The sequence below is a fragment of the Elgaria multicarinata genome, chromosome 1 (assembly GCF_023053635.1).
Source record: "Elgaria multicarinata webbii isolate HBS135686 ecotype San Diego chromosome 1, rElgMul1.1.pri, whole genome shotgun sequence".
NCBI lineage: Eukaryota > Metazoa > Chordata > Lepidosauria > Squamata > Anguidae > Elgaria > Elgaria multicarinata.
In genome coordinates, this window is record NC_086171.1 from 125,477,001 (window position 1) to 125,502,073 (window position 25,073).

Sequence of the window (25,073 nt, forward strand, 5' to 3'; positions counted from 1 at the left end):
CCCTCCATAGTGCAATAACAGGTAGGTCTAGATAAGGCCTCAGTCAGCACCATACAAGTGTCTGGTTGCTAACTAGCCAGCATCTCCAACCGACATCAGCAGCCCATGACTACCCTGAGAGCTGTTAGCCAATTAGCTGAGATTCCCCCTTCCTTCTACTGCTAGGGTGGGCAACTTCTGGACCTCCAGCTATTTTAGCCTACAGCTCACTTCAACTACAACCAGTGGTAAAAATGGTGAGAGATGATGGGAGTTGTAGACCAAAACATTTGAGCTCTACTTCAATGTTTTGGCCTACAACCTGCTCTCCTACAACTACCCAATAGTTACTGGTAAGGACAGGCTCTTCTTTCCCCCAGGAATGCCCTGCAGCCACAGCCAGCAATTCTTACCAGCAGCTGCCTACTGGCTACCACTATACCACCTGCACAATTTATGGAAAGAATATTGTTGAGTTCAATGTAATAAACCACACCTCGTGTATCTTCTCACAGAGTTTCTCTTCTCATTTTGCCATCATCTGTCTGTCTAGACCTTTCTGCTTTCAGCCTGCCCCTTGCTTCCTGTCCTTTCTGGACTCTGTTCTCTCGGTTTCAAGCAGCAGTGCCTAGGTTTCCTTCAGTTATTTTTAGCCTGGCACAGGTATTCTCAGATGCGCAATGAAAATCTACAATGAAAATCACAGTAGTTTTCTTGTTCAGGATGTAGGTCTCCAAACCAGCTTTCTGCCCGGTTTCCTATTCCTTCCAATATAATGACCAGAGCAGGATACCCAAAATATGCACTAAAAAAGATTTGCTCCTCAAAACTAAGCTTCTGGTCCCCTTTTATACAGCTTCTCCACTTTTTTCCCCCTAAATTAGTTTTTTAAAGTTTAGATGGGAAGTGACTTTGCTGTCTCAAAGTATTCCCATCAAAGTATTCCCAAAACTCCAACTAGTTTTGCAGCTTGGTAATTTACATTCTCCCCTCTTTGGGAGATGTGCATGCCTTTTTGTGACACATATCATCATAGATTTGTTCATTTTCTTGGCTTGGGTTGCATGTTGCATGATGACAACTTCAGGTTTTATACGTATAAGCCACGTGTGCTGTCACATCGCAGAACACTTGAAGAAGTACTTTCCCAGTGATCTGTCTTATACCTCCTCTAGTGACCAATGTATCTGTTGGCACTGGAATTTATGGACTTCCCCCAAACCCTTCCATTGCATGGAGAACAGCAAGTGCCTGCAAATCCTCCCTGTCCACCCAATGCATCTGCCCTGCCATCCCAGCACGTTTGTACAGGGTCAAATATTTGAATATGGTGTACACACTCACAATTCAATGTGCACAGGTAAAAATCTTGTGGCCAGTCACCTGGGAGATGGTGGTGGTGATCTAGTAATCAACATTGTGATTTTGACCTATGTGCACTTGATTGCACATGGATAAGGTACCTTCATATATTCCAACTTTACATAGATATGTAGGGATGGCATGGTAGGGGCATACTAGGTGGGTGAGTGCTGGCATACACTCCTTCCCTCCATGTGATAGTCCAGATCATGGAAGATGTGTCATCCAATCCTGCCCTAAGTATCAGTAGTATGACCTGGTTCACTCACACGTAAGGACAGGAGAACGAGCAATGCTTCAGCTCACCAAGATTCTCCAAACCCTGGCTCACTGCTCATCTTGCACCCAATTTACATTCATGTAAATCACTTCTCCCTTTGCAAAACAAAGTGATCAAACATGAAAGTTGTAGAACCATTCCCAAACTGGTGTAATTTCCAAAGCTGTGCAAATTCCCACGTAAACTAAAGCTGATGTAAGAAATCTTTACACAAATTTGGAAATTTGTGCAAATTGAACAGGGAAATTTGAATGTGAGCACATTTTTGGTAATTTGCTAACATTTTTGGTGGACAAGTTCTTGCATTCAGGGTTGCAAACCGTGGAGGTTTGCATGTTAACATCCATACTCACACATGCAAGTTAGCACTTGAGGCTCAATTGTCAAGTGAGGTATGTGAATATGTGAAATAGCCCACAAATGTATCACCTTTTTTATCTTTTCCCCTGGAGTATTAGAAATATCACACACACCCCAAACTACCATTCACAACTTTAACTTCCTTTTCTGTCACGTAAGTAACCTATAAGGCTAGTTACCTCAGAGAACTTGGGAGTTTTCACAATATATGGTAGGTCACGATGTGTTGATGTCCAAATGATTCATAAGTATTTTGCCCCAAGCTCCAAGGTTTTCACTGTGCACAAATAAATTGGTTCAGAATTGTGTCTGTTAACTTGATAGGCTGCCGTTTAATATTTTTATTTCAGCATTGTGTTGATAGATGTATGAAATTGAAGGTGTTGAAGACTTCTTCCAAGAGACTGAAATGTGGAACGGATGAGTAAATTCTAACCTAAGTTTATAAATAACTCAAAGACCGCTCCTACATCAACAGACTGTGCAACACAATACACCAAGAACCCACTTCAAGGTAATTACATGGAAGACAAATTGCCAGATACATTATCAGAGGCAGTTTGTGCTCTTCAAAGTGGGCATTGCCAGATCATTTTTCTCCTGGAATTGGACAGCACTGGAAATGAGAAGCCATTTTCACTTGTCTTTGATTGAGGCAGGAGAAGATATGGCGCTGGAATTTCATGATGTCTGATAGGAAAAAGAATGGGTTGAGCTTTCTCTTCCCATTTGCCCATGGGAAAGGAAGAAAGCTGTTCCATTTTAGATAGAAAATCTCACCGTATAATGTGGATATAATATACATACACACACACACACACAGAGAGAGAGAGAGAGTCTCCACATTTTGGAAACTTTCAAGACACACACACAGTTACTTAAAGTTTCCAAAATTATATTTTCCTAAGAATGAAAATAAGAAGCCTTATAATTCATAGCATACTTCAAAGATCAGAAGAAAAGACTAAAAGTGCAATCCTAGCCTTGAGTTATGGCGGCTGGATAAGGATAGGGTTATTAATATATTCCTTACATTGGTCCAACTCTAATTCACGCTGGTGTAGTGAAGTTTAGTTTACAATGACAGTGGGATGAAATTCTGTTAGGGTAACTTTAAATCAGGCTAAGGTGGAGAAATGGGTGGAAACAAGAGCAGGGTTGGGGAGGCTCGGTGGAGTGGCCAGCTTGGCCCAGTTCCTAAGCTTCCTCAGGCCTAGATCCTGCCTCTCCGCTGGCATAAAGTTACAAAATTGTTGTCCTATAATTAAATACACATCCATAGGAGTAATACATCCAGAGTACTTTTTTCTATTGCTACTTTGCAGCTTTGAGACCAAGCCCTGGCAACTGATCCTGGCATGATACAGCACAGGGACACATAACTGAACCTCCTGACCCTATGCAGAAGTAAGTAACTCACTAATAAGTGTGCATAGCATTCAACCTAAGCTCCACCAAAAAAAAAAAAAAAAAAACCAACAGGAATTGATGTAGTTGTGACTAATGTATTCCATTGGTTTGAATGGAGCTCAATCACAACTAATTTTAGTTAAATTATTTTCTACTAAAAAAAGAATTTGCCCAAGATAATTTGTTAGAGCTTTCTTCATGGCAAATATTTCTTGGTTTCTATAGCAATGATTTAGCCTGGCCGTTTACGAAGAGGTGAGAACAAAACATACCCAGTGTTGGGGTTGTAGATCAGAGAGGCATACAGCCACAGAAAAAAATACTTAAAAAGAACACACACACACACACACACACACACACACACACAGAGCTGATGGGCTGAGCAAGTTATTTTGTTCAAAACTAATGGTGGCGCAGACAATATTAAATAGATCTCCAGGATACTTGTAGAAACATGTTCTACATGGCAATCACAATACTAACAGACATACTATCTGAAGGATGATTTAGCATTATATATTAGCCCATCTGCACTTTAAGAACAGCAAGATAGGCCCTTCTTCTCTCTGGCCTTCCTTCTTCTCACATCAGTCCGTTGGTTTCTGTTCACCACTCTGCCGCAAAGATCATCTTCTTGGCTCGCCGCTCCGACCATGTTACTCCGCTTCTGAAATCTCTTCATTGGCTTCCAATTCACTTCAGAATCCAATATAAACTTCTCCTGTTAACCTTCAAAGCTTTTCACGGTCTAGCTCCTTCCTATCTCTCCTCTCTCATCTCACACTATTGCCCCGCTCGTGCTCTTCGCTCCTCTGATGCCATGTTTCTCGCCTGCCCAAGGGCCTCTACTTCCCTTGCTCGGCTTCGTCCATTTTCGTCTGCTGCCCCTTACGCCTGGAACGCTCTTCCAGAACATTTGAGAACTACAAGTTCAACCACAGCTTTTAAAGCTCAACTAAAAACTTTTCTTTTTCCTAAAGCTTTTAAAACTTGATGTTGTGCAGACTTCTACTGTTACTTTCTACTGTTAGTTTTTCCCTACCCTGTGCCTGCTTACCCTACCCTGTACCTGTTTGCATTCTCTTCCCCTCCTTATTGTTTTACTATGATTTTATTAGATTGTAAGCCTATGCGGCAGGGTCTTGCTATTTACTGTTTTACTCTGTACAGCACCATGTACATTGATGGTGCTATATAAATAAATAAATAAATAAATAATAATAATAATAATAATAATAATAATAATAATTCTCATTTGCCCAACTGTGAGAGCAGTTAGGTGGGTATTAAAATGAGAGAGGGTCTTTTCTGCAGTGGCCCCACCTAGCAGCCATCATCATAGCAGGCTTAGGATGGCCTTGAAAACATATTATTGTATTCTGTCCTTCCCCTGATATGTTTGCTGCTATTACTGATTTTATGTTGTTTTTCTCATTTTTAATCCCGCATCGGCTCTTATTATGCATTTTATTGTTGTATGCTGCCCTGAGAGGGCTCCTGCCTTGAAGGGCAGCCAAGAAACATTTATCATCATCATCATCATCATCATCATCATCATCATCATCTCAGTACAAAATATAATCCATTGTTCAGATAACGCATGATCCCTATAATTGAAGTGCAACTTGAAGGAAGACATTTGGCCCCTGAGCAAAAAATAATCAATAAATGTATGCTGAAATTCTACAGAATGTACAAATGTACAAAAAAAAAGTATATTTGTGCCTCAGTAGTGGAAAAGGTCCTCATAGATCATAATGCCACTAATCCATTATCTTGGAAATAACTCCCAATGGCTCAAAAGCCAGGTACCTAAAGAAATGCCTGCTCCTATGCCAACCTGTCCATATACTGAGGTCATCTGCTGATGCTCTTCTCCAGGTGCCCCTATCATCAGAAGAGAACCACATGGCAACCAGAGAGAGAGAGAGAGAGAGAGGCATTTTTGGCGGCAGTGTCCCGCATGTGGAACTCCTTCCTTAGCGAGACTCGACTGGCGCCTTTTTTGCAGGGCCAGCCCCACCATGAAGTGGTAGAAAGTGGGTGCATGGGTGGTGGAGGATGGAAACAGCAGTGCTCCCCCTCTTCAAAGGGTCTGCTGCTGCTTGGTCCTGCTGACCACCTGGATGCCTGGTCATGCAGGTAGCCAGCAAGTTCAAGAAACAGCAGCCGCCCGCTCACCTGCTTCCTCATTCTATTTTATTGTAGTTTTGGTGACTACTGTTTTATTGGCATTAAACTTTATTTTATTGAAATAAAAAAAAATTGAAAGAGGATGGTATATAAAAAAATATAGAAAATATTTTTTAAAAAAATCAGCCAAGGAATATTATATCTCCCTTAGCTCACATAACTGCAACACTGTTGTTTTTATACTGTTGGTTTTTTATGTTTTTGATGGTTTTAAATTTTGTATACTTTTTAATGTTCATTGTTTTTAACTTTTGTAAACCGTCCAGAGAGCTTCGGCTATGGGGTGGTATATAAATGTAATAAATAAATAAATAAATAAAATATAAGAATCATGGGGTAAAGAAAAGGGACTAGGAGAACCCACCACTACACACACACACACACACACACACACACACACACACACACACATGTTGCTTGGTCCCAAGTAGTGCTTCCCTTAATTTACCTCAAATTCTCTTTTCCTGTGAAATGAAAATTCAAAGCACCTTGGAATTTCTTTGGAATTTCTTTCAGTGGAGTTTTTGAACTTATAATTATGAGGTGGCCAAGAGTACTGTGTGGTTTTTCCTTTCTAGTACATACCTTTCTGTTGCTTTGCAGCCTCCCTGGCTGCCCATGCTTCCTGATCTGAAAAGCCTTCCTGGGAAGAATGACTTCGTGACATCTTCCCCTGGGCTTCAACTGAAAAGTGTGGGAAGCTGGGGAGGCTGCAGATCACCAAAGAGATTATCGTACAGTGAAAAACAGGACACTCATGCATTGCACAGCCATAACTGAGGTAATGCAGAGCTATGTAAAGTAACTAAGGTGAGTACAAGAACTCTGCACCTCACCCAGGAGAATTTCTCAGAAATTGTCTTTTCCTTTGGTTTTCTTTTTAAGCAATTCTATCAAATCAAACAAAAATGGTTAAAAGAAATTAAATCAGAATAAGTTTCCAGCACAGCCACAACACAAGTCCCAGACTCTGTGGCTGACATCTCAAGATAAGGTTCTCAGGTAATAGGACTGGGGGAAACTGTATTTATAGAGAGCTGTGGCCAGGCGGAGTAAACAATGCTGTGCTAGGGGTAACTATATTTTGACTCTGCATAAGGCGACTGTTTATAACTAGTGCCACAGGGTGCAATGACACACTCTTGCGGAAGACTTTGATTATCTTGAGCACTTAATGAGATTTTCGGAGAGATGATTTAATAATGTCATTTTAATTTCCTGTATCTGTGAAACAACAGCACATCAGGCCTTCTACATGGTCCAGTGTTAATGTGCTTCAAACAGGGCCGTTGTCAAGGGTAGTATAATGTAACAGACCCTTACACTAGGCCAGCCACATAAACTCTTCTCAGGCCAAGCACCACCACCTGAAACCCTGAGAGAGGGTTAATTAAGACCTTTCCTCTAGCTATGAGGGAAACAGGTTTAATATAGGATCTCTCAAAATATACTGTGGGGATACTCTGGTGTGGGTGTTTAATAACTGTAAGGCAGGTAAATAATGCCAAGCTGACACATGGCATTTGGGTAGCTAACAAAATAATAATAAGTTTATTGTTGTTTAAAAGCTTTAAATTAAAATATAATACTTTCCATCCTGCCTGATCTAAACTCTCCACACACCAACCTCCTCACTCTCTTCGCACTAATCCGAAGTCCCTAGAATCCAAACTCTTCTTACTCTCCTCACACGCACTCAAACTCACACACCTCACAAACTCCCAACACTCTCCTTATATACTCCTTTCCCCCCTTCCACTTATTACATCATAAACTGCACCCACTCATTTCTAACATTCCATACTTACCAGACATAATTATGGGGAAACGCCACAGGTAGCCATAGTTGGGCACCTGCCCAGGGCCCACACCTCAGCAGGGGCCCCTGGAACTGCCCTTCCTCTTCAACATTGCAACTTCCTTGTTCACCTGCCTCTTGCTCTAGTGGTGGTGAGAAGGGGGAACAACAGATGCCTCTGCCTACTTGCTCACTGACTCTCTGCCTGCCAAGCAAGTAAGTAGTAGGAATGATAAGAAAGAGGATGAGGAGCAAGAGAGGAAGGTAGACTCCCTGAAAGAGGATAGGGAACAAAAGCAGGAGGTAGACTCATAGAGCAAGACACTATTGAGGGTGTTTTACCCAAAGGCCCTCCAAAACCTGGAGCAGGCACTGACCCAACCCTCGTAATCATACTGCTTTCATCATATTTTCTAGTGTAGGAGGGGATGCTCTATTAGGAGAGTCCAGATTTCCAACGTTCCTTGCAACATCAGCTTGTTTACCCAGGAAAACCTGCACATCGGCCGTGGAAGCCTTGCAAAGTGCAGCATGTTTGGCAGCATCTTCTAGGACCAAGTTCATGCAGGACACAGTTCATGTGGGGTATCGGCCAAGCGTGCTGTGCCTCACTGCACTTCACTGGAACAACGCATGGCATGGAACACGCCTGACACATGATCTGCTGCTGCTTCTCACTGGGGAAAGAGATGTGTTCCCAGAACTACAGGGAAGCTTGTCTGCCATTACTTAGGAACACCTGAAAAGCCCCCTTAGAGCTGAGACACAGGGCAGATCTACATCAAGCAGGATATAACACTTTGAAAGTGGTTTGGAAAATGGTATATGGAATGTGTCATGGGCCTCAACCGGTCAATACTGTTATAAACCTTTATAAAGCCGTCGTGTAGATCCTGCCACAGTTTGGAAAACATAGGGGAAATGAAAGATCTCTTCACAAGATCAGCAAGATGCACAACTGTCAGATGACTGAATTCATAACAGTGGTTTAGTGGAGCCAAGGTTCGCAGGACTGGAGCACTGAGACTTTTATTAGCAAGGATGCTGACATCATCTGCCACCCTGGTCAGACTTCTCTGTTGTCTTCTGAGCAAAGCTGCAGTCTTACAATAGCTGGGGGAGGTGGGTGGATTTTTCCAACAACAGTATATTGTCATGCATTAAATCCGGTGTAATGTAAAGTATTTTGGGGTTGCTTGGACTTGAAAGGGCAATTGAGACCGGGTCGCTCCACAAAAGACCTGATCCTGATGGAGATAAAAAAAAAATGCTAGAGCTGGTTTGTTGACTTTGAGAGCAAATGTTTCTCTCTGGTGCTGGGAAAATAAACTCCTGGGAAATCTGGAGCTGGTGGTCATAGGCTACTTGGGGACAAGTTATGTCCCTCTCTTTCCCTTTCTAGAGCAATCTCAAGCCTATCCAGGCAAAGTCCAACATGCTAACCACCACACTATTCTTTGCCAGCTCAACATTCCATTATTGTCCGCTGATCTGAATGGACTGAGTATTATGCTATATGCTGCTGCTCGTTCTGTGAGACAGGGGCAGGTGTATAAACACACACAAAACAACAACAAACACACTGTGCACGCACACACACAGAGAGAGAGAGAGAGATCAACAAAGCCAAGCTCGGCCCAAGGCAGGCCGCTGCCTGAAGTGGGGACCCACTGTCACCATTGCCGCGCCCTCCCTCTCTGCCTGCCCACTTATTTACCTTTCTGGGTGTGTGATGCACATGTATCTCAACAGCCCGCACACCCACCAGCTCACTTACTCTTCTCTGTGTGCATAGAAGCACCCGCCTCCCCAGCGTCCTGCCTGTAATGGATTTGCGCCTTCAGGAGATGTGCAGTGACAGCTTGTCAGGCAAAGTATCTCAAGAGGTCCCAGAAGTTCTGGGACTTTGCCTGACCTTGTGGAGGAGCCGTGTGGCTCCTGAAGGTGAGAATCTCTTATGGGCAGCACACAGGGGAAGCCAGCATGCTCAGGCATGCAAAGAAGAATAAGCCAGCTGGATAGCCAGCTGCCAAGCAGGCGAGGCCAGGAAGGCGGGCAGGGTTGGGTGGTGCACAAGTGGAGTGGGGTGGAGTGAGAGGGAAAGTGTATCACAGTGCGCGAATGAACAACCGGCTGCTTCTTGGTCCTGCCAGCTGCCTGCATGGCTGGCTAGCTGCCCCACCATGCAGGCAGCTGACAGGACCAAGAAGTGGCACACCCTTTGCAGGGGCAGAGCGCTGCCTGCTGCACCAGCTTCCTACCGCTTCATGGTAAGGCCGGCTCTGAACACTGACGCCTGCATTTTGGACTCTCCTTGTGGGTGGGTGACTATGGGAACTGTCATGATGAGCCCTCTTCAAAATTTAACACTACACCAATGTTTAACTAGAAAAACTGCAAATATTCAGCTTCTACTTTTTTTTAAAAAAAAATGAAAAGTTTCCTGTATTGCATATCACGTCTACTACATTAATATTTTACTGCATTCAAATATGATGTTGCTGCTTTTGACTCACTCATAAAAGTTTCTTTATTTGTTAATATTGTAACTGGCAGGATTGAGCCATACAACATACATACAATTAAATTATGCTGAGTACTTCTACATATCGCACCATTCTTTGTCGGTGGTAATTTTGCTTCCATACGACTTAATCACTTCAGAAAGCATTAAACTCAATTCCCCCATGAAAAATTGCCAGTGGGCACAACACCCTTGTTTCTCATGCTCTCAAAGAATGGAACAACGATAATGCAGGAATGGGAACGTTTATAGCTATGAAAAGTGGTTTCAAGAAAATAGACAGCCACTCTGTAACAACACAAGAATGACTCTTTAAGCTCACAAAAAGCTCAATGATCAATCTGAGCATGCTTCTTTTAAAAACAACAACACATAAATGGGTAATTGTACAAATGCACTTCAAGTGTTTCCTTACCTCGACTAAAATAAAGCATGGCAAAAGTGTGTTGATCCTCCGAGGCTGCGACCTAGCATAGGAGAGCATGTTCACCTGTGGGGGGAAAAATAGGAAAGTACCTGATGTAGGATAGACATACTAAGTGCTGATATTTGTTCAGATTTTTAAAATTGCTCCGTGCAAAGCAAAGCTCTGTGCAAAGCCTCATGCAAGCCTGTACAGGAAAAATAACTCCCTGTCTGTGCGTTGTATTCACACCATCATGTTTCTGTTAATAAATAAATCAAGCCGATATTTGAGCATTTCCAACATTCCTCTTCCTGCTAGATAGTGCAGGGTCCCTCTGTCACCACACTGAATGTGCGGGCGGAGCAGGCACAGAACAGTGGACCCTACACCTCCGTTTTAGTAGGAAAAGTGACAGAGGGAGGGAGATCATGGCCAGGAGCTGTGATGGTTACCATCTGGAATGAATCAATGAGGCAGCCCTTTTTTGATAGCCTATGACCCTAGTAAACTTATTAGCCAGAATGGCCATCTGTAATGAGTAACTTTCACTGAAACCCTCCATTAATTATGTATGTGAAGGGTTGTTGTTGTTGTTTTAAAAAGTTGAAAATACACATTACTTGTTTGGGGCTATACATTTGACAGCTTTTGCTCAATTAGGGCCCCAAAGGGCTGAATTGGATCAGAATAAAATCCATAATGTGTTGAAATGATTTTTGGGAGCATCGCTGAAAAATGCAAAACACACAGTGCAAAGTCTGTCAGACAGGCATGGAAAAGTCTTGCTTTTTAGATTTCACTTACAGATGAAATGGTTCATAGAGGCCAAACTGTGGTTCATCTTAAGCATATTATATGCCAAACGTTTTCCTCATTTAGCCTGTTATCTGACACTGATTGATAGTTGCAAACAGAACAAACAAAATATAAAAAGAAGGAAGGCAGTAGTATAAATAATCTAACGTTCCGAAGTGCCCAAGGCACACTACTACACAATATATATACAGGGATAAATAGTGATTATTAACTTTATTTATTTACAAATATACCTGATGCATCACCTGCATAATCATAGATGGCAACTGTGCATACAATTTACTCATAAGACAATTATCTTTTTACAATAAATACTTTCTAATACACAGTATACATATATCACAGTCACAGTTTTAAGATACAGTCAAGTGCTGGTAATGACATCAAAGTTGTACTATTTCAACTATATTTCTAATACAAGATTGTGTTTGTTTATTTTCTTGATTCTTATCAGCATTATGAACTTGACAGGTCTCCAGATTATTATCCTATTTGCGCGATAGCTTCGACAGAAGAAACGCAACAAACGACGAGTCGGCTGAACCCAGTTAATTATTATGGGTTAGACACCTCCAAAGATTATTGTGGGGTTGAAGCCTCCAAAATGAAAAACAGCCAATATGCCTCAAGCCTGGAGAAAGGCGAATGGCAGTCATAACTCTACTGAGGTAACATTCCAGATGTACAACCAGTGGCGGCTGGTGGCTGATATGTCAGTGGGGCAGTGAATCTGCTCTGAGTTTCAGCCAGAACCAGTCAGAACTCTAAAGGAGCATTGAACATTAAATAGCTCCTTTTGAGTTCTGACTAGTTCTGACTGAAACCCAGAGTAGATTCACACCCCACTGACATAGGAGCCATCAGTCTCCACTGCTATAAATCTATCATTCTTGGAACTGCTTCACATTTTACATAGCATATGAGTTTGCCACAGCAACATGGGTGTTCACACTGGGGTTTCTCCCAGCAAAATTTAAAATGTGGTGGACAAAATCCATGGCCCCCAAATGTGACTGTTGTGTAAAATGTGAAATAGTTGCATCCTCGCTCTTAACAAGGGACTGAAAGATCTGGTGCACTGCCAACTTCTCTTCCTCTTTGGCCCATCCATTTTGATCCACCATATCAGCAATAATAATAATAATAATAATAATAATGGCGCTGCCTTGGTGGCCAGTGCTCCAGACATTGCTGGCATGTCATGTGCAACAGCCATGCATAGTTAGGGATTGGATAGTCTTCATCTGTGAAGCTGTTTGCACCAATACTTTGGAAGGGAGCTAACTAATCAAGACCAAAACACAACAGGGAAGAGTGGGGGAAATTCCCTTGATGTCCAACTCCACAGCTAAAGTTTGAGAAAGCCAATGTCCCTTGCATTCCATTTAGGAATGTGTTGGGGGGACAATACATTGAGAGAGAAAATCCACAAAAGCCTTGGTTAACAAATATAGAGTGAGAAATGGAGATGGTTGAAGCCCCGCAAAAGAGGAAACATTCACTATAACTCCTTTGGACCTCTCCAGCATGCTGGGCAGCACCAATTGTGTCATCTTGCACACAGATATGATGTTAATGTTATTTATTTATTTATTTATTTATTTATTTATTTATTTATTTATTAATTACATTTTTATACCTCCCAATAGCCGAAGCTCTCTGGGCGGTTCACAAAAATTACTATGTTGTCAATTGTTTTATCTATGGCCTTAGCTAGACCTAAGGTTTATCCCGGGGTCATCCCTGTTCATGTAAATGACACACAGAATATCCCGGGAGCAGGCAGGGACGATCCCAGGATAAACCTTAGGTCTAGCTCAGGCCTATGTCAGAGATCTCAAGGAAGTATTCAGGATAAGAATATGAAACCATCACATTGTTTACTAGGATACCAATCTCAAGGCCTTCCAGGCTTGCTTTTATGTTTTGGTAAATACGAACTCGGTCTCCAAAATCAGAAGTAACAGTTTTTGTTTCCACCTTGAACCTCTCCCTTATTTCACTGGCAACCTGATCCAGTTTTTCCTGAGATCTGCTGATAAGAACCACCTTCATTCCACGTCTGGCTAACTCTTCTTCATAAGCCTTTCCAATTCCATCAGTAGCTCCCATGACAACTGCCCAGGCACCCAAGCGCAGGCCCACTGCCATCGGGTTGCCCAGCACCCACATGCGGAGGGCATGCACTACATAGCTAAGAGACAGGTAAACCAAGTAAGTGACGCTCAGTACTCCGACCCAATAGAACAGGCCAGTGTACGAGGATAAAAATGACTCAGGCCTTTGCTAGACCTAACTGAAAATCCAGGGGAGAGGAAGGAGACCTCGCGTTGTGAATAATGTGAGATCTCGCCCTCGTTTACAAGTAAGGCATGACGACCTCAAGAAGAGAGGCGTTGCGCCCGCCATTTTTTTTTTTAAAAAAATAAATTTTATTAAACTTTAACATACATCAATACAGTAATAAAACAAACAAAAAACAAACAAAAATTACAAATTAAAATCATAATACATAGAATTGAATAACCTTACAACATTTCTAATTTAATATTTTAACATCATCCCATAACATAAAGTGCACCCCCCCACCCCGGGATCTATTCTTGTTTCCAAAATCTCATTGTTTCTTCTGGAGGTGGTTTTCCACTCCCCTTAGATAATGCATTTTTTATTTTTTAAAGGGCCGCCTGTGCACGAGCGCTCGAGCAAATAAAGGCAGGGGTTTTTTTTTAAAAAAAAATGATTTCCCCGTTCCCCCCCACCCTAGCCCTGATGAGCACAACTCTCTTGAGGAGTGCTGCACCCCATGCGCGGCTCCCGGCTCCACGCGAGTAATCACGTGGAGTTAAGAAAAGCTGCGGAAATGGGCCACACGCTCGCGGTCTCAGGCTCAGCCCAAGACTGCGTGAAAAACTGCGGACAAATGGTAGGGCTGCATCCCGGGGCCAGGGAGGGATGCACATCTGGACGCACAGGGGCGATCCCGGCTATTAGCCCGGGATAACCGCTGGTCTAGCTAAGGCCTCAGAGGCCTCCATAGCATTGCCAACACTGCGACTACAATGATGAGGGTGACAGGCACGGCAAGACTGAGTCCTCCTGGCTTCCACTGGAATGGTCCCACTGGGAGAACAATAAGGACAGCAGCAACTGAAACAAGTAGTTACTGTACTAAGTGATGAACATGCAGTGAGAACCAGCAGGGCCAGCCCTACCGTTAGTCAGAGTGAAGTGGCTGCCTCAGGTGATAAATGCTGGCGGGTGGTGGCAAGGTGTTGGAGGAAAGAGTTATGTGGCACATGGCCTGCCCTGCACCCCTTAAGCAAACCAACTGCCTCACGTACGGTGAAGGATGCTGTCCCATCGCCAGAGCTGAAAATAAATTCAACTGCCAGTGCAGTCGGCTTTTGTATTAAAAATGGGAGGAATGTTGTTCTTTGCTTCAGGCAGCAAAATGTCTTGGGCTGTCCCTGGCCAAAAACTAGAAAGCTGTACTCCTGCCAGGCACACAGTCATACCATTTCCTATTTCTTCTTCCCGGAATAAGGAACACAGGAACCATTGGCCAATCTAACCAGGTCTTCTCAACACTGATGGGCAGAAGCTCTCCAGATTTTCAGACAGCCCCAGCCCTACCCAGAAATGCCGGGGACTGGACCTGGGCCTTTTTGCATGCAAAATGCATGCGCACCCCTCCTGAGCTATTATTATTATTATTATTATTATTATTATTATTATTATTATTTATATAGCACCATCAATGTACATGGTGCTGTACAGAGTAAAACAGTAAATAGCAAGACCCTGCCGCATAGGCTTACATTCTAATAAAATCATAATAAAACAATAAGGAGGGGAAGAGAATGCAAACAGGCACATTGCCTTCCCTCTGTTTTACTAATCTGGCAAAAAAAAACCAACTCCTGAGATGAAGAACCTATGCAATTGCTGAGTGTTTTCTGAAATCCTGGCTAGGAATGAATCCATCTCATACACACTGCAGTGAAACTGTAGGGACAGAAGGAAATGAGACCAGATTTTTCAGCCTTTGGCAATTTGGGATCCTGGGATTCAGAGGTCATTTGGCTCAGTGCCCAATCTACTTTGACGAACCGAAGGCAGAGTGGCTACAACTGGCTAGACCCACCCATGCACCCCACCACTCTCCCAGGCACACACTGCCCTGCTGAACGTGCTGCTCTTCTCTAGTCCAGTCATTTATTATTTAAATTTTTGAGCGCAGTGATATCTATTGGCATGCTGTTCATGTTCACAGCAGGAGCAATGAACAGGGAAATGCCTCATAAAAACTAGGGGCAGGACAGTTTTCTGAAATTGTCTTCTGATTAGTACGGCTCTGAACAAGTGCAAAGTGGCAGTAGAAACTAACAGCTCTTTTATGGAGTAATAATTTACACTGATGCCTCTAGAGCCATTCCCCAAACCCCTTAGTCAGTTTTTCCTGTGCCTTTACTCACACTAATTTCCCATTGACACTCTTTTTCCCCCCACGTAGCCCTAAAAAAAATCAGGTGCACTGTTACGTAAAATAAGCTATTAATATTGCATATGGCAACCCGAACACACAGCCATATTAAACTGAAAGGCATGGCCCACTGAAGGGAGAAATTTGCCATCGTTGTAATTTATTATTCATCGGAGACTGGCGGAACACTAGAAAGATTTGGTGGGAAGACCTTGGCCTGAGCAGAGGCTGAAAGTGTAGCGGCTTGGCTAAAGCCACCAAATTAGTTCAAGACTGAGGTGAGATTATTTCATGGCTCAATTAGTCAGACAGGAATATGATCCCTAAAGAGAATTCACCATCTCTAGACTCGAATACAGGCCATAATAACCGTAGAGAAAAGTTTTTCTTCCTTTGTCAGTGTATTAGAACTTTGAGTCATCCGACGTCAAAGCAGGAGATCCATGGCAGACCAAAGAAAGCACTCCTTCACACAACATATAATCAGTTTATGGCATTCGCTGTCACCAGATGGCCACCAGTTTAGATAGCTTTGAAAGAGGGTTAGACAAATTTCAAGGGAGATGTCTTTCAATGACTTCTAGTCATGTGTCTATAAAGAGCCTCTAGGTCTACCAGAGGAGCATAAGACTGAGTACCACTTGTTGGGGAGCAACAGCAGGAGAGGGCTATTGCCTTCCTGTCCTGCTTGTGGACTTCTCATGAGGCATCTGGTTGGCCACTGTGGGAAACAGGAACCTGGATTAGATGCACGTTTGGTCTGAAGCTGCAAGGCTCTTCTTCAGCAGCAGTGTAGCCAATTTGCATAGAAAGGAGCTAAACAACCAATCTGCATAGCAAGGAGCTGAAAAGGACAATGCCATACATGTACAGTTAATTGCAATGGAGGAGTTCAATTAAACAAGCCTAGAGCAAACAGGGATTTTTACTGGCAAACAGGGATTGTCAAGAGGTAAATCAGGAGTGTGGCCAAGGTCAAGTGCACAGGATAGCAGGCAAGTCTAATCATAATCCAGAGACTGCATTAGGCAGAAGTCCAAAATTGATATAACAAGGTCCAAACATGAGTTAAGGTAAGGGAAACATGGTGTTAGGCACAAGGAGCTGAAGAAATGGCATTGTTTCCAGAACTGTCTAGTCTGGAACTGAAGGCTTTTATTGTCAGAGCCTCCTCAGCCCCACCCAGGGCTCAGCTGTAGTTCATTATAGCCTTCTGGCAAGAGTCCTACTCATATGGAGTTATTTCCTCTTAAGGAGTCCTCCTTTGTAATCAAGCACCCCACAGACCAAACACACTCACCCACCCCATTTGATGGAGATATTGGGGGGGGGATCTGGAAGGAGGTCACAGAGTGCTGCAGGAGTGCAAGCACTTAGGCCCTCTAAGGAAGCACTCATGATACTGGGAAGGCCCAGTCATGTCTTCAGGACCTGCACAGGAGCATATAGGCTTGGTTTTGCTGTGGCCATTGTTGAAGCATGTCAGCCTGTCCAACCCATTTGGCTTCTCTGACCAAGGGAGGGCTAAACTAGACTTGGCATCAAGTGCTCTGTGATCAGATCTCCCACTTCTTTTTAAAGTGTTTAATTACAGCCATGGAGATGGAGGCAAGGGGAAGAAATCCAATCATTCCTGGGGGAGGGGATTAAAATGTTCCTACACACCAATTTCCTAATGAAAATCCCCCCTCCCAAACTGCTACCAGGAATTTTGCCCATACGCACTTTATTTCTGTCCACTTAATCAGGCTTCTCATAATTAGCATGGGTGGAATCTGCAATGACTTGCTCCTGCTCATGGTTCATGGCATGACTTTTTCCAGGGTCCTGCATTCTGATATCTCAACATTTGTCTCATTACACTTTCTGACTGAGCTTCACCTCAGCCGTGGACAAAGTACTTGTCAATAATTCATTGAATCTAAAGATAAATACTGTCATCTGATCAAATGTATTTAAACATTACTCGAATTCATTATGGTTTTGTGTAGCTTTTTAAGCTCTCCAGAGAGGTGCAAATGTAAGATCTTGCCTGAAGGTAGGTAAAGAAATGTAGCTAGGGAAGGTTGAATTTATTTTCATGAAAGTAAAAGCGAGGAAGTCAGTGTGTGTGTGATGAAGTTGAGGAAAAATACGTCTTTGCCTGTCAGGTGAAGAAAATATTATTGCAAATATCAGTGTATAATGAAAAGGTGTCACTTTTAATGAACCAAAGGATATGCATTATTTTCAAGTTCCAGTTTGTTGATAATTACAACAGAAGTCATTTTCATTTATTTATTTTAAACATCCGTCAGCTCACTTAAAGGAGATTCACAGTAAAATATAAAAATTGCAATCTCAAAATGAAGAATTACCTGGAAATAATATTAAAACAAGAAGAAATAGCAGCAACATAGTAGTTATTAAGAATCGGTGTTTAATTTATTTATTTATTTATTTATTACATTTCTATCCCGCCCAATAGCCGGAGCTCTCTGAGCGGTTCACAATTTTTTTTAAAAAAAAAATTAATGAATGTGTGAGATTGCAATATCTAGCTATTAGAGGGACAAAAAGGTCCATGAATGGATGAATGGTTTGAGAACTAATGGGATGATACATTAATGACAAAGCTAACATGTTACATAAGAGTGAATAGAAAAAGAGACCTGAAGCTTTTGTTTTGGTTTTAAATGAATGAACCTCTTTTATTAAATACTGTATTAGAAACCAATTGTATTTTTCACGTTCTTTACAACACAGAATAGTGTGTTATGAAGAATATGAAATTGTTGATATATATAAAAAAGAATTGTCTGTAAATGTTGGAAGGCTTCAAATTGGTGATTGCAAATAGTCTTGCAACAAAAGGCTGAATAAGGCCAGGTAAAATTAGCCAGATAAACAAAATAACTGGTGCTACTTCTATAATATATTAGTCACATTATCTCCATCAGTATGAATGTGGAGGCTCCTGTTCAGAAGAAATGTCTGAGAGAATCTAGAATGTGTAGCTAGTATGAAAATGGAGATATTTAAGCAATGACCTTGCAGCTCTGTGATTCTATAAAAAGCAGAAATGAAAAAAGAGCTAGTCTGAGGGCACATAAGGCAGCTATCTTACTGAAGCTAAGCAGGTCTGGGCTTAGTCAATGCCTGGATGAGAAACTGCATTAGGAACCCTGTAAGTCCCACTGTAAGTTCCATGAGGGAAGAAAGGCAAAATATAAATGTAATAACTGTCTAAATAAATAAAGCCAGGTCACCCAGGCCTTGCTGCACATCTGTTTACCCCACTACTGAAAGTCATATATGGCTTAATTGGTTGAGTCTGGCCATAGCTAGATGGGCCATAGCTAGATGGGGTAATCCCCGAGATCGTCCCTATGTGTCCATATGACACACAGGGGATCCCGGAAGGATGATCCCTCCCTTGCTCAGGGATATAACCCTTCCCTTGGCCCCAGTTTTTCCATGGTCCCAGGCTGAGCCCAAGACCGCAGAACGTGTGACCGGGTGCCACGGATTGACCCGGCTCTGCGCGATTCCTCGCGAGGAGCCGGAAGCGCTCCTCAGGAGCTCTGCGCCCATCGGGGGTAGGGTGCGGAGAGTGAGGAAAGTAATTTAAATTTTAAAAAGTACTTACCTTTTGTGCACGAGCGTTCATGAGCTGCTGGTCCTTTAATCCCCCCCCAAAAAATGGCGGGCACAACGCCTCTCCTTCTGAGGTCATCATGCGTTGCATGTAAACAAAGGAGGGATCTCATGTTAAACATAATGTGAGATCTTCCCTCCTCCATCGCAGGATAACAGGTAGGTCTAGCTAAGGCCTACGACTCTAATGTGAGTTTTACCTCAGAATGGAATTTCTTGCATTTACTTTGTTGCATACACCATTTCAAGCAGAGGAAAGAGAGATTCTTTATAGAAGAAGACTGTGATCTAAAAGAAACCAAATTCCATTAAATGGAAAACTGTGGATAAAAAAGAGAGCAAAAAGGACACACACACACACACACATCCTAGAAAGAGCAAACACTGAACTCGAAGCAGCTGGGAAGCCGCATGTCATATCTGACAGACCAGATTATAAACAGGCAAATCCACTCCAACTTATATCCCTGTGAGTATTCCCTTGAGGCTTTAGGTTGGCTTTAGTATTGTACTAGAAGCTTCTCCCTTATTTTTCCGTCAGCCTGCATAATCATCTCATGGCACAAACTCAATCAAACAAGGCCTAGCCTCCTCTATCCTCAATAATTTCCTTGTCCCAAGACAGAGGATATTTACTTATTTACCCATTTGTACCTGTTGTACACATTTGTGTCACACCTGTTGTGTCTCACCTGAGCTGCATATAAACTATTGTAGCACAACATGTGTCAGAAAACTTAGGCACAGTAAACAAGACAAATTATAATTTTAGCAATATCTCTATAAATAAAACTACAATATTTCTACACAGGGTAGATGTTGATGTTGATGTTTTTATGTAAATAGTTTTACACTTTGTATAATGTGTTTTTAATGGGTTTTGATCTTCGTAAACCACCCAGAGAGCTTCAGCTATGGGGCAGTAGAAATGCAATAAATCATCATCATCATCATCATCATCATCATCATCATCATCATCATTGGACAGAGGTATTATAATTGTGGTAGTGGTGCTTCCACACAGAAAGCTGAAATTTGTTACATATGTAATCCAAGATACCCTTACTATAAAAGTAATCCTGAAAATGGGACATTTGTACATCTACTCCTTAAAATGGGACATGATGGACACAACAAAATAGTTAAGGTGCATTTGCACCAGATAAAGATGCTTGGAATTTGGTATTCACATAATCCAGACGTTACGTTAGCATCTTAAACTGGTTCAAGAGCCACAAGGATTCTCTGTCAGAGAGTTTTTAGCACCTTCACCCAACAAAAATGTCCAAGATTCTTTGGGGAAACAATCCAGGCACAACCAAGACCAAATAAAATGCCACCATTTGTAGTTCATAGAGTAGATATAACCTATAACAACTCAGTCACTGGGGTGGGGGGAGCTGGAGGATAGGTTAGTAGAAGGTAAGGGCTTTTAATATGATGGCATTTTATTTGGTCATGGTTGTGCCCGAATTCTTTCTTTCCTGCCTTTTGATACATTCATTTATTCATCCATATGTTTTATTGCCTGCCCTGAGCATTTAGGAAGGTTAAGGCTATAAATTTAAAGTAGTCATTAATAATAGCAGCATAGAGCTGGGATTCAGTGATCTGAATCCCAGATTTAGGTAAGTGTGGTCCTTGGCCACACCACGCACCCATTTACCTGTGCCAGTGTAGACAGGAACAAGAGTTGGTTTCAAGAAGTTATTTGAATAGGTTGTGTGTCTGTGTGTGTGTGTGTGTGCATGCACTCCATGAGGAGCAAATTAAAAAAACAGAGTCACTGCAAGTTCCCTGCTATAACAGCATCTTCTATTCCTCACAGCCAGGTTTGGAGAAAACCTCAAAGGAAGCAAAAGATCTTGTGTGCTGCCAACTACTCACTGAAATGCTGATGGTGCAAGATTATCTTGTATATCAACTACACTGGAGGATTCCGCTGTTTGTCTCTCTTCCTGAACTGGGAAATGATTGATTCCTCCCCGTCTTGCTTTTCTGAGGGTTTCCAAAATAAGATCACTGTAATTGCCCTTAAAATCAGTGACAAAATCTCTAGATTACATGAGGAGAAGCACCAAGTGAAGTGAAAAATGCTTCAACCTGTCTAGTTATTGTGTTTGTTTTTATGCAGAATTTTATAGGTCCGGCTGTTTCATTCATTTGAAACTAAGCTATATAACCTCGTTGTCTTCAGTTTCCTTTGAGCAACAATACCTAGACCAGTTTTAAAATCTCTTCACTAGCTGCCAATTAGTTTCTGGGCGAAGTATAAAGTGTTGGTTATCACCTTTAAAGCCCTACACGGTTTGGGTCCAGGTTACCTGCGGGATCGCCTTCTCCCATACAATCTGCCCCGCACACTCAGGTCCTCTGGGAAGAATCTACTTCAGTCAGCCAACACTAGGCTGACAGGTATTACCCAGAGGACCTTCTCTTCTGCCTTTCCCAGACTGTGGAATGGCCTGCCGGGGGAGATTCATCAACTTGACAGTCTTTTAGCATTTAAAAAAGCAATAAAGAATGACCTATTCCAGCAGGCCTATCCAGTGAAATTTTAGAATGTTTTTAGGATGTTTTAAGGATGTTTTAATCATGTATACTATGTTTTTAATCAGTTTTTATGTGTTTTATATTCACTGTTGTTCCCCGCCTTGATCCAAGTGGAGAGGCAGGTAAGAAATAAATGATGATGACGATGATGATGATGATGATGTAATGGGTAGAAAGCTCATCACATTTTGACACCCCATAAAACAGTGAGGCTTCCCCTTACCCCTTCTGTAATTTGAAAATATCATGTGAAATGCTAGCATCAATTGGTCCAGTTCTTATACCAGGCCATATCTGTTAGTGATTGTTGAGAACAGTGGGAAAGACAGGGCATCCTGAAATATAATGTAGGATGTCCTTCATGATGATAATGCAATTTAAAAGGTATGTGTGGAAAGTTATAACTGCTACAATATTTGCTTAAGCGCATTACTTAAGATCAACCCTACAAAAAAGCACTTCCTGTTTAAGAACATAAGAAAGCCATATTGGAACAGGCCAAGGGTCCATCTAGTCCAGCACTCTGTTCACACAGCAACCAATCAGCTGCCAACCAGGATCCACAAGCAGGACACGTTGCAACAGCACCTTCCTACCTATGTTCCCCAGCAACTGGAGGTAGCACATAGGCATCAGGACGAGTAGCCATTGATACCCTTCTCCTCCAGAAATGTATCCAAACCCATCCAAATTGGAGGCCATCACTACAATTTAGCTCTGGTGAAGAATACCACCTATACAGAAGACTAGAAACTTTGGCACACCAAGTGCATGTCCAGAGCTGCAGTGACTTAAGACCTAGGGCCGATCTACACCAAGCAGGATATGACACTTTTAAAACGGTATGAAAACTGTATATGTAATGTGTCCTGGGCCTGAACAGTTGTCATAACCATTATAAACCGTTATAAGCAGTTGTGTAGATCCTGCCATATAGTGGGCATCATATTAAACCTGTACCAGAAACCCTTCACTAACTGCCCTTCTTCTGAATCATTGTATAATCATGCTGAATCATGCTGGTTTTTCCTCTTCATACATTATATAAGAGATCAAGGAAGTGTTGTAATGTACAAAAATACTTCCGTTCAAAGCCTTCCCCTGCAGATAAGTCGTTTATGTCATGAATAGCAAACAGTACATAAAAGCAGATCAATGATAGAAATTTACACATCAGAAGCAAGTCTTGATCTTTAGACTTGCTGCTCTTTTGAATAGTGGAGGGTTTAAAAAGAAAAGAAAAGAAATCCATGCCATGCTTAAGAATGTTTGTCAGATAAAATAAGGTGTATTTCTTCTTCTTCTTTTAAAAAAGCGTAGTTTTTCATAGAGACATACACAACCATCTCTGAAAGCAACCAGCTTCTTTCAGAGGTTGTTTCTGTCATTACAAAGCTGATACATGAATAACACAGCTGTGTGTGAATTTGTGCGTACATCAGATTAAACATGTTGCATGTGACAATTATACATTTATGTATTTTGCTGCATTTACAAATTATATTATACAAGTGCTGGGAAGTTACAGACAGGATACTACAAAATACATGGTTGCAATTGTCACATTTGGAGATCTCTATGTGTGCTGGATGCCATTTCCTACACCAGAATGCCTTATTTGTAGGAATTTGAAATAGCTGAAGCGTAAGCATTCCCTTGATGGTTAGTGACTAGCTAACAAAATGTTCTAGAAGCCTTCACTTCATATGTGCATTTCTCTTCTTCTATAAAATAAAACACATGTTTATACGTCTAGATCAGAGTTGGGAATCCTTTTTTTCTTACAAAGGGCCAGTGAATAACAGCTAATTTGCTGGAATGGTCTATTGACTGCAATAAACTGTTGTTGTAACAGCCAATGGTGGGCAGAGCCAGAACTGATGGTAGGTGGAGCATGAGCCAAATGTGGGCAGAGTTTGCAGCGCTGCAGGATTGCATTGCTCTCTCCCCCTCTGTGTCACCCCACATGAAATTAGGTAGAGAGCTGCATGGAATTAGACATGGAGGGGATCTACACTAGTATATGAAACGTTGTTTTTACAGTCATTGAACGTTTGTTTTTGAATGATTTAAAACGTAGCAGTTTTTAAAACGTTTACTTACTTTTCTCTTTCCGTGGGAATGCATTCCTTTTGGCCACACTAAGAAAAGAAATCCGTTTGTTCTTTTTCCCCGTCTGCCAATTCCCCTCCCATTTCTTCTTCTCTCCGAGAATCCTTCACTTACAAATGATCCAACCAGCAGCCTCCCAAAAGTGAAACTAAAACTGTCTGCACAAAAGAGGCTTGAAAGAAAAAAATGGCTCCAACTTCGGGCGCGGAAATTACATAAACATGCCCCCCAGGAATGTGATTGGCTAATTAAGAACTACAGGAAACCCATTTAATATGATGAAATAGGCCACATCATACCAAATAGAACAACTATTCTATTATCTGGGGGACTTCAATTACCCTGATATCTGTTGGGAGACCATTACTGCCAAAAGCGGCCCTTCCAAGAAATTCCTGACATGTATGGGTGATAACTTTCTCCTACAGAAAGTGGTGGAAGGAACTAGAGGATCGGCAATCCTTGACTTGTTATTGACCAATAGGGACGACTTAGTGGATAAAGTGGCAGTTACGGGAACTCTGGGGGAAAGTGACCACGTCATACTTGAATTCTTGATTATGAAGGAGACAAAAGTCGAGCGTAGCCATACACGTACTCTGGATTTTAGGAAAGCTGATTTTAATAAACTCAGAACTATAATAAGTAAGGTCCCGTGGCAAGGGAGCCTAAAGAGAAAAGGAGTGCAGGATGGGTGGGAGTATCTAAAAAATGAAATTTTAAAGGCACAGTTACAAACAATTCCAACAAGGAGAAAGGATAGAAGACAACAGAGGAAACCAATGTGGCTCCACAAAAAGCTTAGAGATGACCTGAAAACAAAAAGGGATACATATAGGAAGTGGAAGGAAGGCCAGGCTACAAAAGAAGAGTACAGACAAGTGGCGCAGAAGTGCCGAAATGGCGTCAGGAAGGCTAAAGCTGTGAATGAGCTGAGATTAGCGAGGGATGCTAAAAGCAATAAAAAGGCTTTCTTCAGATACGTGAGTAGTAAAAGACAGAGGAAAGAAATGGTGGTTCAACTGCTTAATGAGGATGGCAAATTGATAACAGATGACAAAGAAAAGGCTGAAGTGCTCAATTCCTACTTTGCCTCAGTCTTCTCCCAAAAGCGGGTCTATGACCCCCCTGGAAAAAGTGAAGCAGAAGTTGAGGGGG

The 25,073-nt window shown here is 42.0% G+C and overlaps 1 protein-coding gene across 1 annotated transcript in view; it reads right to left on the reverse strand.

Moving 5' to 3' along the window:
* Nucleotides 1–12,513: 12,513 nt before the first annotated feature.
* LOC134403086 (very-long-chain 3-oxoacyl-CoA reductase-like) overlaps nucleotides 12,514–25,073 on the reverse strand; it is an 80,950-nt gene continuing 68,390 nt past the window's right edge. Inside the window, exons 3-5 of the mRNA XM_063133211.1 lie at nucleotides 12,952–13,414; nucleotides 12,808–12,829; nucleotides 12,514–12,709 (exon numbers count right to left, since the gene is read on the reverse strand). Coding sequence (XP_062989281.1) covers nucleotides 12,514–12,709; nucleotides 12,808–12,829; nucleotides 12,952–13,414 — 681 coding nt within the window. The remainder of the gene's footprint in view (nucleotides 12,710–12,807; nucleotides 12,830–12,951; nucleotides 13,415–25,073) is intronic.